The sequence below is a fragment of the Dama dama genome, chromosome 23 (genome assembly GCF_033118175.1).
Source record: "Dama dama isolate Ldn47 chromosome 23, ASM3311817v1, whole genome shotgun sequence".
Taxonomy (NCBI): Eukaryota; Metazoa; Chordata; class Mammalia; order Artiodactyla; family Cervidae; genus Dama; species Dama dama.
The window spans coordinates 57,369,497-57,382,889 of NC_083703.1; the positions used below are offsets into that span (position 1 = coordinate 57,369,497).

The 13,393-nt window shown below is 40.8% G+C and overlaps 1 protein-coding gene across 2 annotated transcripts in view; it reads right to left on the minus strand.

Moving 5' to 3' along the window:
• The window catches only part of ZNF831 (zinc finger protein 831), a 91,302-nt gene that overhangs the window by 13,340 nt on the left and 64,569 nt on the right, over positions 1–13,393 (minus strand). The window contains exon 5 of one of the 2 annotated variants that reach the window (XM_061126910.1): positions 11,016–11,078. The exons of the other annotated variant lie outside the window; for it this stretch is intronic. Coding sequence (XP_060982893.1) covers positions 11,056–11,078 — 23 coding nt within the window. The 3' untranslated portion in view covers positions 11,016–11,055. Of the gene's footprint in view, positions 1–11,015; positions 11,079–13,393 lie in introns of those variants that run through there. 2 annotated transcript variants of the gene reach the window in all.

A 13,393-nucleotide genomic window follows, 5' to 3' on the forward strand; every position in this document is an offset into this window, starting at 1 on the left:
TCATTGTGAAGAAACCAGTGTTTCCATCAAGAAATCTATATCCTCTAAAGATGCACATAGTTACTAAACAGAGACTGAATTAGGGGAGAGGGCAGTGTGGTGGGAAAACCAGTTACAAGGTTCCCAGGGTCATTTAGGGGACTGGGTGGATGGCATGGCTAGGGCAGTGGGGAGAGAAATGGAGAACACAGATTTGAGATCATTTTCACTCTCATCTATGAAAAACCACCCAAAGACAATAATGATGAAAGACGTTTCTAGAGTCCCAGAATCTACCAGGCCCACGCGCTTCACTCTAAGTGGATTAAGCCGTGTCCCCAACAGTGACAAAACCACCAGGCAATTCATTCAATTCAATGAAGAGTAAAAACCAATTAGTATAGAGAAAATAATCAGATTGGTCAAGCGTCTTCTCAGCAGGTTGTTTGGGTTTTTAAGCTTAACGAAAAGGCCATGTGCGCCTTTGACCAATAACTTCTGACTCATCGGAGAAAGCAAGGGGAGAAAATCCATTGATTTAATTTGCTTGTGACCTACAGCCTACAGAGAAAAGAGAGTTATCTTTAATCATTGTGAAAAATGCCCAAATAATGTCACTAAAGTGTGTTAAATGAATTGAGATTCTTGGGAAAGGACAGCACCCTTGCTTTTAGATGGATGGCCCTTTTCAAAAACTTTTCAGGTCCAATGTTAAAGCACAGAATGGGGTCCTGTTTATGTTCTGGCATCACTCTATGAATCACTTCATACATCTTCAGAAATTGTGGATTTCTATGTCCTATGGGCAATCTTTGCAGATTCAACCACTCTTATGCAATCATCAGCATCTTATTCTTAGAGAACTCATCTCTCATCACAGCTCTGCATGCCGTTCTGTTCCTCCCATCCTGATTAACGGCTGCATGTTTAATAATTTCCCTGAGAAATAACTGCCAGACCATGTGGAGAGAGGAAGAGACTGCTTAGTGCCATCTTGAAACAGCAATGCTGCTAAGTTGCTTTAGTCGTGTCCGACCATGTGCGACCCCATGGCAGCCCACCAGGCTCCCCCATCCCTGGGATTCTCCAGGCAAGAACACTGGAGTGGGTTGCCGTTTCCTTCTCCAGGGCATGAAAGTGAAAAGTGAAAGTGAAGTCGCTCAGTCGTGTCTGACTCTTAGCGACCCCATGGACTGCAGCCTACCAGGCTCCTCCGTCCATGGGACTTTCCAGGCAAGAGTACTGGAGTGGGGTGCCATTGCCTTCTCCGTGAAACAGCAATAGGAAACTGTAAATAATTAGAAGGAAAATGGACTGAAGAAATGATACCATGAAACTTACAGCTTAACTGGTGACACCCTTAATGCCAAGCCTCCTGCCAGCTATGTCATAGCGAGGCCATATTAAAATGCTAATAGACATATTACTCAAATATCATTATCTGGAAATGTAAGTAATTCAATGCCTTCTCATCAGTTACCCCAAACCACCCCAAACCTCCATGAATTTAGAGTTCAAAGATGATAAATTATAAGGAAGGAATAAAAAGGAGTCTTCCACGTGGGCCTCGTTAAGTAAACTGTAAGTGTCAACAAGATCCCAGGAGTAATCGCCAGATTACTAATTTATCTGAGATGAAATTGTTTATAAGCATCCCTGCCACTGAAAGATGTACAAAGTGCTAGCAATTAAAATTTGCAATTACTTCAGGAAAGTCGGGCAGAGCTCTAAATGGAGTCACTATGTGGGCAGTTATTTGCTCATATTCCAAATACTAGTTGAGCCCATTTTTTTAGTCCATATTTTTGTTTTGTTTTGCTGTTGTTGCTTTTTAAACTTGAAAAAATATTTATTTTTGGCTACACTGGCTCTTCATTGCTGCACTTGGGCTTTCTCTAGTTGCAGTGAGCAAGGGCTACTCTTTGTTGAAGTGACTTGTCTGGTTGGGGTGGCTTCTCTTGTTTCAGAGCACGACTGTAAGCACCAAGGCTCAGTACTTGGTTCACAGGCTTAGTTGCTCTGTGGTATGTGGAGTCTTTCCAGACCAGGGATCAAACCCATGTCCCCTGCATTGGCAGGCGGATTCTTATCCACTGTACCACTAGGGAAGTCCTTGAGTCCCTATTTCTTGAGCCTATTTATGAGTCCATGTGATTGTGCCTAAATATTTATTATTGACCACAGTCAACACTCTGCCAGGAACTGTGCTGAACACAGGCAATTTATTCAGTGACCGAGGCAGACATCTTTATGGAAATGACAATCTAATGGAGGAGAAATTCAGCCAGCAAATCATGACACCAAAAAATGATCTACAAATAACAAACACTAGAAAAGATGTGGAGAAAAGGGAACCCGCCTGCACTTGTCAGTTGAAATATAAATTGGTGCAGCCACTCTGAAGAACATTGTGGAGGTTCCTTCAAAAACTAAAAGTAGAGCTACCATATGATCCAGCAATCCCACTCCTGGGCATATAGCCAGAGAAAACCATCGTTCAAAAGGATACATACACCCTAATGTTCATTGCAGAGCTGTTTATAATAGCTAAGACATGGAAGAAACCTAAATGTCCATCAAAAGATGAATGGATAAAGATGATGTGGTATATATGTACAATGGAATACTACTCAGCCATAAGAAAGAACAAAATGAAGTCATATGCAGCAACACTGATGGACCTAGAGATTATCATACTAAATGAAGTAAGTCAGAAAGAGAAAGAAAAACACCATATGATATCACATATATGCAGAATCTAAACTATGACACAAATGAATTTGTCTACAAAACAGAAACCGAGTCACAGACAGAGATCGGACTTGTGGTTGCCAAGGGGGAGGGGACTTGGAGGATGGCTGGATTGGGAGTTTGTGATTAGCAGCTGCAAACTATTATAGACAGGATGGATAACAATAAGGTCCTGCTGTACTGCACAGAGAACTATATCCAATATCCTGTAACAAACCATAGTGGAAAAGAATGTGAAAGAAATATTTTAAAACATAAAATTTCAGTTAAAAAAAATCACCAAGTAGATGTAGCAAATGCTAGAAGGAAAAAGCAGAGGGTGCAATAAGATGATACAAGGGGGTCCTGACCCCACCTGTATCCATGAACAGGGGTAAAACCATGCACACTATAAAACTGTTAACCCACACCACCTGTTTGGGGCTGGTTTTCTCTCTACCGAGTCTGAATCATTCATTCAAGTAGTTATTGAACCAATATTTTTAAGGCTGGCTGGCACACCAGATTGGACTAAAAGTTTTTGCAAGTAAATCCATTCGTTTCTGCAATTCTATTACAATTTCTGTTTGTAAGGAACTCCAGAGAAGAAAAAAGTACAGCCGAAAATGATGGAAGGAAGAAGTTTTATTCACAGGCAGAAGCTGGGGACATTCATTCCAATCAGAAAATGATCAGAAGTGGGTGGGCCGTGGGCGATAGGGAGCAAGTACTGCCCAACTCTAGTTCCGTAGATGGACAGGGACTGGAGGGACAAAACCAGGAAAAGGTATTTATCCAGAGCAGTCTTGGACATTTTTGTGCTATCCTAATGCAATCTTTGAAAAGTTGGCCTCTAACTAATCACAAAGAAATATTTTATTCAGAAACGCTTTCCTCGTGGCTCTCATCTCTTTTCTATTCCTCTGATGAAAGGCAATCAGAACAAGAAATCTTCCCGCACAGAAATTCTTTACCTAAACTGTGTTTAGTGGAAATTGCTGTTTAAAATCTTGCTTGAAGTTAACAGTTGGATCCTGTCCAGACAACAAGAGAGTGACTTTATAACGGAGAGTGAAAATAGAATGATGAAATCATGTCAGGAAAAGAGATGATCAAAGAAATGGCCACCTGAGACTTTAAATGCCGAGACTGAACACAGCCCATCCACCCTCCATAGCGTTATTTTAAAAGTTTCCTGTTGCTAAATGCAATTGTCTACGAAGGTCCCTTCCCTTCCCCAGGACCTAATTGATAACACTCACGATGGCTTCTCATCTTTCCTTGAGATTTACACCTTGGAAGGAAGGAGAAATTACTCTGTTTCAGCAATTCCAGAGCTTGGCAACTTAACTATTAATAACAGCTTTAGGGAAAGAATGAATACTTCTCTATTAATTCTAATGAGAAAAGATGTAGGAAAGTCATTAGCTCCTGTCAGAGGAGGAGAGCGAAGGCAAAGTGGGAGAAGAGCCCAGGAGAGACCCCTCCTCTGCCTTCCAAATTCTTTCTGATGCTCCGGAACATGCTGAGGACTCTTGTGAGAATAGAAGGGGAGAGGTTGCTGGCCCGAGGCCCTGAATCACAAAAAGAAACTGCTACAGAAAACCAGGAAAAAAGGCACAGTCTCCCTTTATTCTGGGGACGTATTCAAGCCTCTTCAACCAGTGTTTGGAAATTGGCCCCTTTATGTGTGCGTAATTAGGAAGAGTCTTTACTCGAGAAACCACCTGTAATCATGGCCATGTCTACACCTCTGTTCCTGAGATGAAAGCAAAGCATTTTGATCACATTCTCCATTCAGATATTTTCTTCCAGCTCTGCGAACAGGGTTGGTTTGAAATCTTTTCATGACATTAAAGCTTGGTCTTGTACAGAGTTCAACAGTGTTCCTTCAGGAAGCAAGACAGATGCCTTCAGGATAAAGACAAGTAATGAAAGCCACTCAGGAACACTCTTGGAAAAGTTTGTCTCAACAACTACTGAAGAAAATGCTTCTAGTGGATCAAAGATAGTGGTTTTCAGCCAGAGGTGATGTCTGGGGACTTACTTGGGGTAAGTGGGGTACACAGGATAGACCCCCATCTCATTCTGGATGGACACAACCCCAAAGGCCAACAGGGTCACCACTGGGAAACCCTGGTTGAAACCAAAAATCATAAACTCAAAAGCTACAGGGCCAGATCAGTAACAGAAACAAGGGTTGTGGATGAAGAGGAAGGACTGGCCCAGCCTCAAGGGCCAGGCTGCCCCTCAACCCCACTCACCGAGACCAGCTAGGACCAAGTGTCCAGTTTGCTGGAGCTATCGGTTTTTCATGAGAAACCAGAAATCTGAGCTCCATGGTTCCCTTTTAAACACTGACAAATTAATTTTCAAACCACATCACCATGCTAACCAACCTATCTGTGGCCTGAATGCTACCAAGAGAGGCCAATAAGTGACCCTTTGTCAGGAAGGAGGTTCAGGGGCACCAAGGATGAAGGCAAGGCTTTAGTTTCCACTTCTGCTCTTTTGCAGAAGCAAAGTTTCTTTTCAAAAATACTGTCAAAAAGATATTTATGGGAGAGTAATCCTGTTTTTGAAAAGTAATTTAGTAGTGTCTTATAAAATGAAATTTATAATTATAAAACGTGCCTTGATCCAGCAACTGCTCTGTGGGAAATTGAGCAAGAATATTTACTGCAGCAATAGCTGTGGTAGGAAAACCAATAGCAATCAACAGGAACATCCATCAATAGAGGAAGAGTTGAATAAATAAATTATGGTACAGCTATACTGTGGGATTTTTGTGCCACTATTAAAATGATCTACCCATCAATCTGTAATATATGCCTAGAGTTACATATAAGATATATTAAGAAGAAAAGAGTTGTAGATGACTGAATATGGTGTGATCTCTTATTTTGTGTAAACAACAAAATAAAGTGTCTGTCCATATTTTTATGTATGTAGAGAAATGCGTGATGGTGCATCAGCCCAACTCTGGCAGCCTGCAGGGGCAACGAGGCTGGGGATTGTCAAATTTTCCTTGCATATGTCAGTGTTGCTTTCTTTGTTGTAACTAGTATGGTATGGTTTTGTTAGTCTGGAAGAAAAATTAGAGGCCAATAATGACACTGGCTTTAAAACTCAGACTGAAAGTCATGAGGAAAAGCTCCAGAGTGTGCAGGGCAAATCATTTCTATCAGAACAAGGGAGACTGTCATACTCTCATGACAATAGGTCAGTTTTTTTCAGGCAGAGGAAAGGTTGAGAGACACACAAAAGGAAAAGAAAAATATATTTTTCCATCTTTTAACCAAATCTGAAGTACTTCTGTTCTATACTTATTTTTTTTTGTATGAAATTTTGCTGCTTCCAAGTAATCATTTTCCAATCTCTTTTTTTTTTCCAGAAACCACTTTTCTCTATGGTTTAAATTTCTCTTCTCTTTCTCTGATGAAAAGCAATCAGTTTGAGAACACTTCACTTACCATTTTCTCCAAAAAAACATATTTAGTGGGAAAGTATGCTTAAAATCTTTTGGTAAGTTGAAACTTTAAATCATCCTCAGACAAAAAGAGAATGCCTTAAAATAAAGAGAGGACAAATTGTGGGGAAGAAGGAAAATGAAATGAAGAACAAAAAACCCAGCTAATATTATTTGAATTATTTAGTGCCAAAATCGAATCAAAAGAACCTACTTTAGAGATCATTACTTTCAAACTTTCTTAACTCTAAATGAAAATTGTAACGGAAAAAAAAGAAGTTCAGCCTTTTGGAATATAATTGATGTGTTTAGGCAATTGCCTCATCATTTCTTAAGATTTACACCCTTAGAAGGAGGTGTTATCCTTGTTTCAGCGATTCCGTAAGCAATATTACTTAACTAATGGCTTTAGGAAAAGAATATCTCCCCATTAAATCTGACAGGAAAAATAATGGTACCGAGCCATTAGCTCTAGTCAGAGGCGGAGAGGGAGTTGGTGGGTGAGGGAACCCTGGAGTTCAGGCTGCCATTTTGTTTCTCTCAGGGAAACATTTGGAGGTGATTTGTGACAAAGGGAGCAGGTCACGAGTGACATGAAGTAAACCAACCCCCCCACCCCCAGCTCCACCAGTCCCAGTTCACTCATGACTAACAGAAGTTGAAAGGGTGAAAAGATAAAAACAATTCAAATGTACTTAATTTCGGAGAATTACATCATCATCCTCATATAATATTGAGCTATTCCACCTTTTCAATAGGATTCAGTAAACCTTTTATTTCAGGAAGTACCTGTCAGAGAAGTTCTCTTTACCTTTCTTTTTTTTTCAATGAAAGACAGCTGCTTTGATAATGTTTGCCTCAGAGGAATTTTTCCTAAACTATGTTAATGAAAAAAAAAATCAGTTAAAATATTTCAGTCACTTAAAAGCTTAGGTATGGACAGAAAATTCAAAAGAAGAGATTCCAGTGAGAAATAAAGCATAGAAGTGGCTCCTTCACCCTGGAATTAAATATGGGTTTATTGTCAATGATTTAAGCCTCTCGATTCTGCCTCACTGATGTAGTGTACCTGTAGCTGAAGAGAAGAAAATTAAGACATAATTACATAAAGATTGGTATTGTGGCAAATGCCACAAAGGAGATGGGTTATGAATCATGGCACAAGGACACCTAATTAGGCTTGAGAGGAAATGACCAGCCTGAGGAATCATGAAAATGTCACCTTACAGAACCATCCAAGGATTGCACTGCATCTGTAGATTGCCTTGGGTGGTATAGTCATTTCAACAATATTGATTCTTCTGATCCAAGAACACGGTGTCTGCTTTGGTTTCTTTCATCACTGTCATAGTTTTCAGAGTGGAGGTCTTTTGCCTCCTTTGGTAGGTTTATTTCCAAGTGTTTTATTCTTTCTGATGAGATGGTAAATGGGATTGTTTCCTTAATTCCTCTTTCTGATCTTTCATTCTTAGTTTATGGAATTGCAATACATAGGTTTCTATGTACTAATTTTGTATCTTGAAACTTGACCAAACTCATTGATGAGCTTGAGTAGTTTTTTGGTAGCATCCTCAGGATTTTCTATGTATGGTGTCATGTCATCTGCAGACATTGACAGTTTTACTTCTTTTCCAAACTGGACTCCTTTTTTCCTTCTCTGATTACTGTGGCTAGGACTTCCAAAACTATGTTGAATGAAAGTTGTGAGAATGGACATCCTTGTTTTGTTTCTGATCTTAGAGGAAATGCTTTCAGCTTTTCACCATTGAGTGTGATGTTAGCTGTGGGCTTGTCATGTGTGGCCTCTATTTTGTTGAGGTAGGTTCCCTCTGTTCTGGAAAGGAATAGCATGAAACCTAAACTGGGTTCTTCAGAGAGAATATAGTTGAAGGACCCACCAGAGGGACAGAAAAATGCATTTACTAAAATCCCACTCCATGCCAGAGTATTTCTCTCTCCTAATGCAATTTTCTAAGCAATCATATGTTTTCCTTCAGAAACTACTCTTAGCAATACTTACTTCTCTTCTTTGATGAAAGGCAATCAATTTAAGATTTCCCTCTCAGAAATTTTTTTTTTCCCCTGAAAGATGTTGAGTGGTAAGCTGTGTTTAAAATCAACCCTGAAGTTGCAAGTTTGTTCCCAGACCATAAGCATGTACCTAAAATATAGAGAGCCACTGTGGGCATGAGGTGAAGGATGAAAAAAAAAATAAAATTACTGAAAATACTATTTGGAATCTATAACGCCCAGACTGAAACCAAGAGTATATCCTCTTTGAATTATGATTCCCAATGTTTCTTTATAAGCCTATAAAATGAGCCTGCAAAAGACAGTCCATTTCTTGAAATATAATTGAGATATTTGAGAAGCTCAATTTGTCCTCAAGATTTGCATTCTTAAAAAGAAGAAATTGATCCATTTCAATGATAATAGCTGAGAAGAAAGAGCTTTCCTTTTCTCCTTCATTAATCCTGATAAAGGAGAAAAAAATGGACTAATTTCCAACTAGAAACAAAAGCAAGAAAGAAAATATTGGCATTGGCCTCAATCCATTTTGGTTTTCCAATCACTTTAGGAAAGAAAACATTGTAAGTTTAGCCTCTGTGAAAAGATAATATCCAGGGAGAATCTCTGTCTTCCCTCAAACCTAAAATGCAGTAAAATCAATAAGACAAGAAAACCAGAAAACAGAATGAGAGAACATTTTTCTGTTTTTGTAACATGTTTAGATACTACATCGCATGTGCTACTCGGGCATTTTTTGTCTTTCTCCAGAACACCTGCCTTTACCTTTTTCTGAGGAAAGGCAAGTATTTAGAAAGCTGAAAACTTTCTCTCACTCAGATATTTCTTCTAAACAACATTAGTGGAGGAGCCAGTGTTAAATATTTCATTAATGTGAAATCCCGTACCCAGAATTCAACAGCATTTCTTAAACTCTATTATAGAGGAGCAAGGGGACTGGGAGAAAAAGAAAGGAATAAAAGCACCTCAAAAGACTCTTTGAAAACTTTTCAGACCAAAATTTACTCAAGAATGTATGCTTTCAACACGATTTCCTAAGTGTGGTTTTCTTAATAATGAAAGAAACTCGACTGGGCAGACTTTGCCCATAATGGAAAGACTTTCAACTTGGCTTCAACTTTTCTCAAGATTTCCACCTCAAAAGAAAAGAGTCCTCCTGCGACTGCAATTCTGTAGCAAAGAGACTCAAGGAGTGTGTTTTGAGCAAAAGCCTCAATGTGGTTTCTATGGATGCTGGAGGAAAATAAAGGGGGACAGTCATGAGTTCTTTCAGCAGAAGCAGGAAATAAAATATCAAGGGTTGACTCTGCCCTGTGATGAAGAGGCTCCAACCTCAAGGTTACGTGGAGCTCGGAAGCGCGTGTAACAAAGGGGAAAGAGTACTAACAGGAAGAGATGGACCCAATTCTTTCAGAATCCTAGGAAGTCAGTCTTTTGTCCTCCCACCAGCTTTAGAAATTCTGCCTTTTATAATGGGAAACTTAAATTACAGGATTTCTTTTAAACTTCAGAAACTCTCTCAGTCTTGGAGTCACAGCCTTTATCTTCCTCTACATTTAATCAGTCTGGTTAAAATGCCCTGGAAATGTAAAACCTCAGTTACACAACTGAGAGCATTCTTGGAAGTACAGATAGGACTCCCAAAGCAACATGAAGGAGAAAGAGAAAATAAAAAGGAAAGAATATCCCTCCATAGAAATAAATATATAAATGTTCATGCTACCAAATTCATTAAGAAATTTGATTTCTAGATTTTTAAGACCAGCAATTGACATATTAGAACCATGGAGAAAGTCAAGGTTTTCAAGCATGTAAGAAATCTTTACATCATTCCTTGAAGATTTCTCCTCTATCACCCACAAAGGGAGTCTGTTTCGCAAGTCAAGAGCACTATAGGAAGGGAGATCCAGATCTGACAGAAAGTGGGAGATGCTTCTAACTGTTGCCTGGAAAGGAGTATAAATAATGTCAGGAATCCAGAAAACTCCACCTGGGGAAGAGGTAAGGAATGGAGTGGGAGACGAGACTTGGAGCAGATATAAAATTCTGCACTATATACCAAGGCGAAGGGGCTGGGGAAAAAAAACAGAATTTAAAATAGGCAAATCTTGCTACAGGGAGAGAAGACAGTCTTTACAAACTCCTGTCTTCCAGCAGTCCCTGGAATCCTTCCTGGGGGTGGTCCTTGGCAGGTTTGGGGTTGGGACACCTGTGCACTTGACCACATAGCTGACCCTCCTGGTTATTTTCTTTCTTTCTTTTCTAAGTCTATTGCATTAATTACAATATTACTTCTGTTTTATGCTTTGTTTTTTTGGCTCAGAGGGATGTGGGATCTTCGCTCCCAGGTCAGGGATCGAACCCTCACCCCCTGCATTGGAAGCCGAAGTCTTAAACACTGGTCCTCCAGGGAAGTCTCCTTGGTTATTTTCTTGAATCAAAGGCAGCTGGGTTGATAAGACGACCATCCCCCTCCAAAATTTTCTCCTCCTAAAAGTCCCAGGATCTGTTTAAAATGCCCAGAGAAAGGACAACTCATCTCATATGTAGAACTAAGGTCCAATAAAAGGAGATAAAAGAAGGGAGGGCAACCCAGAAACGTCAGCAGTTGTCATCGAAAATTTATTCAGGAAATCTTGACTTCTGTTTAAAATATGCTATTATTAAATTCAAATCAGAAAAAAGAATACATGGCTTAAATTATCATGGAGTAAACCAACATAATGGTTTTGAAATAAAGCAGTTTACATGGTTTCTGTGAATGCTGACAGAAAAATAATGAGAAAATTGCATGAATATCCATCAAAAAATGAGGGCTAGAAGCACGAAGAGTGGTTCTCTTGGCTTTCTCAGTCAGACCCCTCATGAAAATCTAAAAAAAGAAAAAAATGTCAGTGTGAGGAGAGCAGAAGAAAGACGTGAAGTGGACTGAACCCCAGAGGATGCTGGTACCCAGAGAGACAGGATGATGGCAGACTGCCAGGGAGAGAAATCATAAAGATGCTCACATCTCAGAAACTTTCTACCCCTTCAAGAAGTTTTCAACTTCTCTAGGCAAAAGCAACCTTCAAAACTTCTATCTTGAGAAATGATTAGTCTATCTGATCTCAAATATTTCTCTCCCACAGAGGAAAACAAGCCTGACCATTTTCCTTGCAGAATATCCTCCAACCCTGTATATTCACTGTGAGTGTCTGCCAAGTATACTTCATTATTATGAAAGTTCTCTCAGGGAAAGAAATCCATACCCAGCCTCTAATAAATACAAGAGGTAGGGAGGGCAGGAGGAGATGAAATAGCATGAGGGAGACGATAAAATTTAGGTTTTAGTGTAGAGATGTACCGTGTCTAGAAGGTCGAGACTCGCCCCTGATTACAACTTCAGAGTGTATTTTCTTAGCCAGAACTGACAGATTTGATGCCGCCTCCCGCACGAATTTCTTGAAAAGAAAATTAACCCCTTTCCTTCCAGGGCTTGGCTTGGAAAAGAAAGAAAGTGAAGGTGGCCTGTCATCACTGGTGGAGTAACACGGCCTGGAGGATGCCTGCCCCTGCCACTGACCTCATTTGGGGTCCAGGTGACTTGCTGAGTAGCTTCGGGCCACAGGAGGCAAAGCCTTATCCAGGGGAAGGAGCCAGAAGGCAAAGATGGACAGAAACACAAAGGGAAGGAGAGAAAGAGAGAGACAGCAAAAAGGACCAATCGCTGGGAAAGTGGGGAGATCCATGTGCCCAGGTGACGCAGAACAGGTGATCTGACCAGCTGACCCTGAACCAGCCTCTTCAGAGGTAACAGGTTAGGAGTCTGAACAACAGACAGCCCAGGAGCCAACCCGTCTGCAAGTAAAGGTGGTGCCCTGTGCCCCCTCAGCCCGGGCATGGAGGACAGGGCACCATCACACCGATCAAGTTCCAGAAGTGGAATTAGATGTGAAAGAACGATCAGGTGTGTTTTCAAGTACATGGAGCCCCTGTCCTGCAGGATGGTGGAGGCCGGAAACGGTGGCCTGAGGACCTCGGGGAAAGATGAAACGGGATGCCGAGTTAAACGTGAACGTCAGGTCAACAATGGATCATTTGTAACATAAGTGTATCCTATTGCCATGCTTGGGGGCATACTTATGCTAATATATATAATACACACATACGGATGTGACTATATGTGTGTGTGTGTTTGTGTGTGTGTGTATTTAGGGACTTCCCTGGTGGCACAGTGGTAAAGAATCCATCTCCCAATGCAGGAGATGTGGGTTTGATCCTTGGGTCAGGAAGATCCCCTGCAGGAAAAATGGTAACCCACTCCAGTAGTCTTGCCTGGGAAATCCCATGGACAGAGGAGCCTGGCAGGCTACAGTCCATGGGGTTGCAAAAGAGTTGGACATGACTTAGCAACTAAAAAAGAACAACAACAATATATACATAGTTCAACTGAAATTCAGCTTTAACTGGGTGCCTTATATTTGCATCTGCTAACTCTGTGCCCACCCCTACAGGGTGTGGGGAAGGGGATCTGACTGGGGACTGGCTGTGCAGAAATATTTCTCTCCCTAGATGAGGCCCCAAGGCAACCCATTTTCTACTGAAATCACCCTCCCCCACTGCCTTGCCCTTGATGGCAGACAATCGACTGTGTGTTCCCTCATGACAAAAGTTCTCCGAGGGGAAGGAGGCTGTGCCCACCTGTGCTCATAAATTCAGGGAGAGGAAATGAGAATGGATGCAAGAGTACAGGGTGAAGGATAAAATTCGAAATAGGTTTCAGTGTGGAAATGTACCCAATGGTTCTTCCCTTTTTTTTTTTATAGTTAACATCACTCCTCTGATGATAGGTTCTGGGTCTATTTTCTCAGTGAACATTCTCATGCACTTCCTATCAAATATTTTCAATGAAAATAAAAGTAATTTACTTTTCCAATGATGTTTTGGTTTGAGTAGAGATGATAGTACTTGGTCTTTGGTCATGGCTTCAGGTTATCTTTGTTCTAGAAATAATAATTACATGATGCATCACAGGGACAGGATGGGGTGAATGGGGAGTCTTTAGGGCAGAGCTTGCAACCAGTGGTGGAACAGGGATGCAGAGGTGATCCTGGATATAACTGGGAGAGAGAAGCGGAATTCCTGTGGGTGAAAAGTCCAATGGTGGGAGCAGGTGTGGCATAACTTGACAAGGGAGAACCCAAGAGA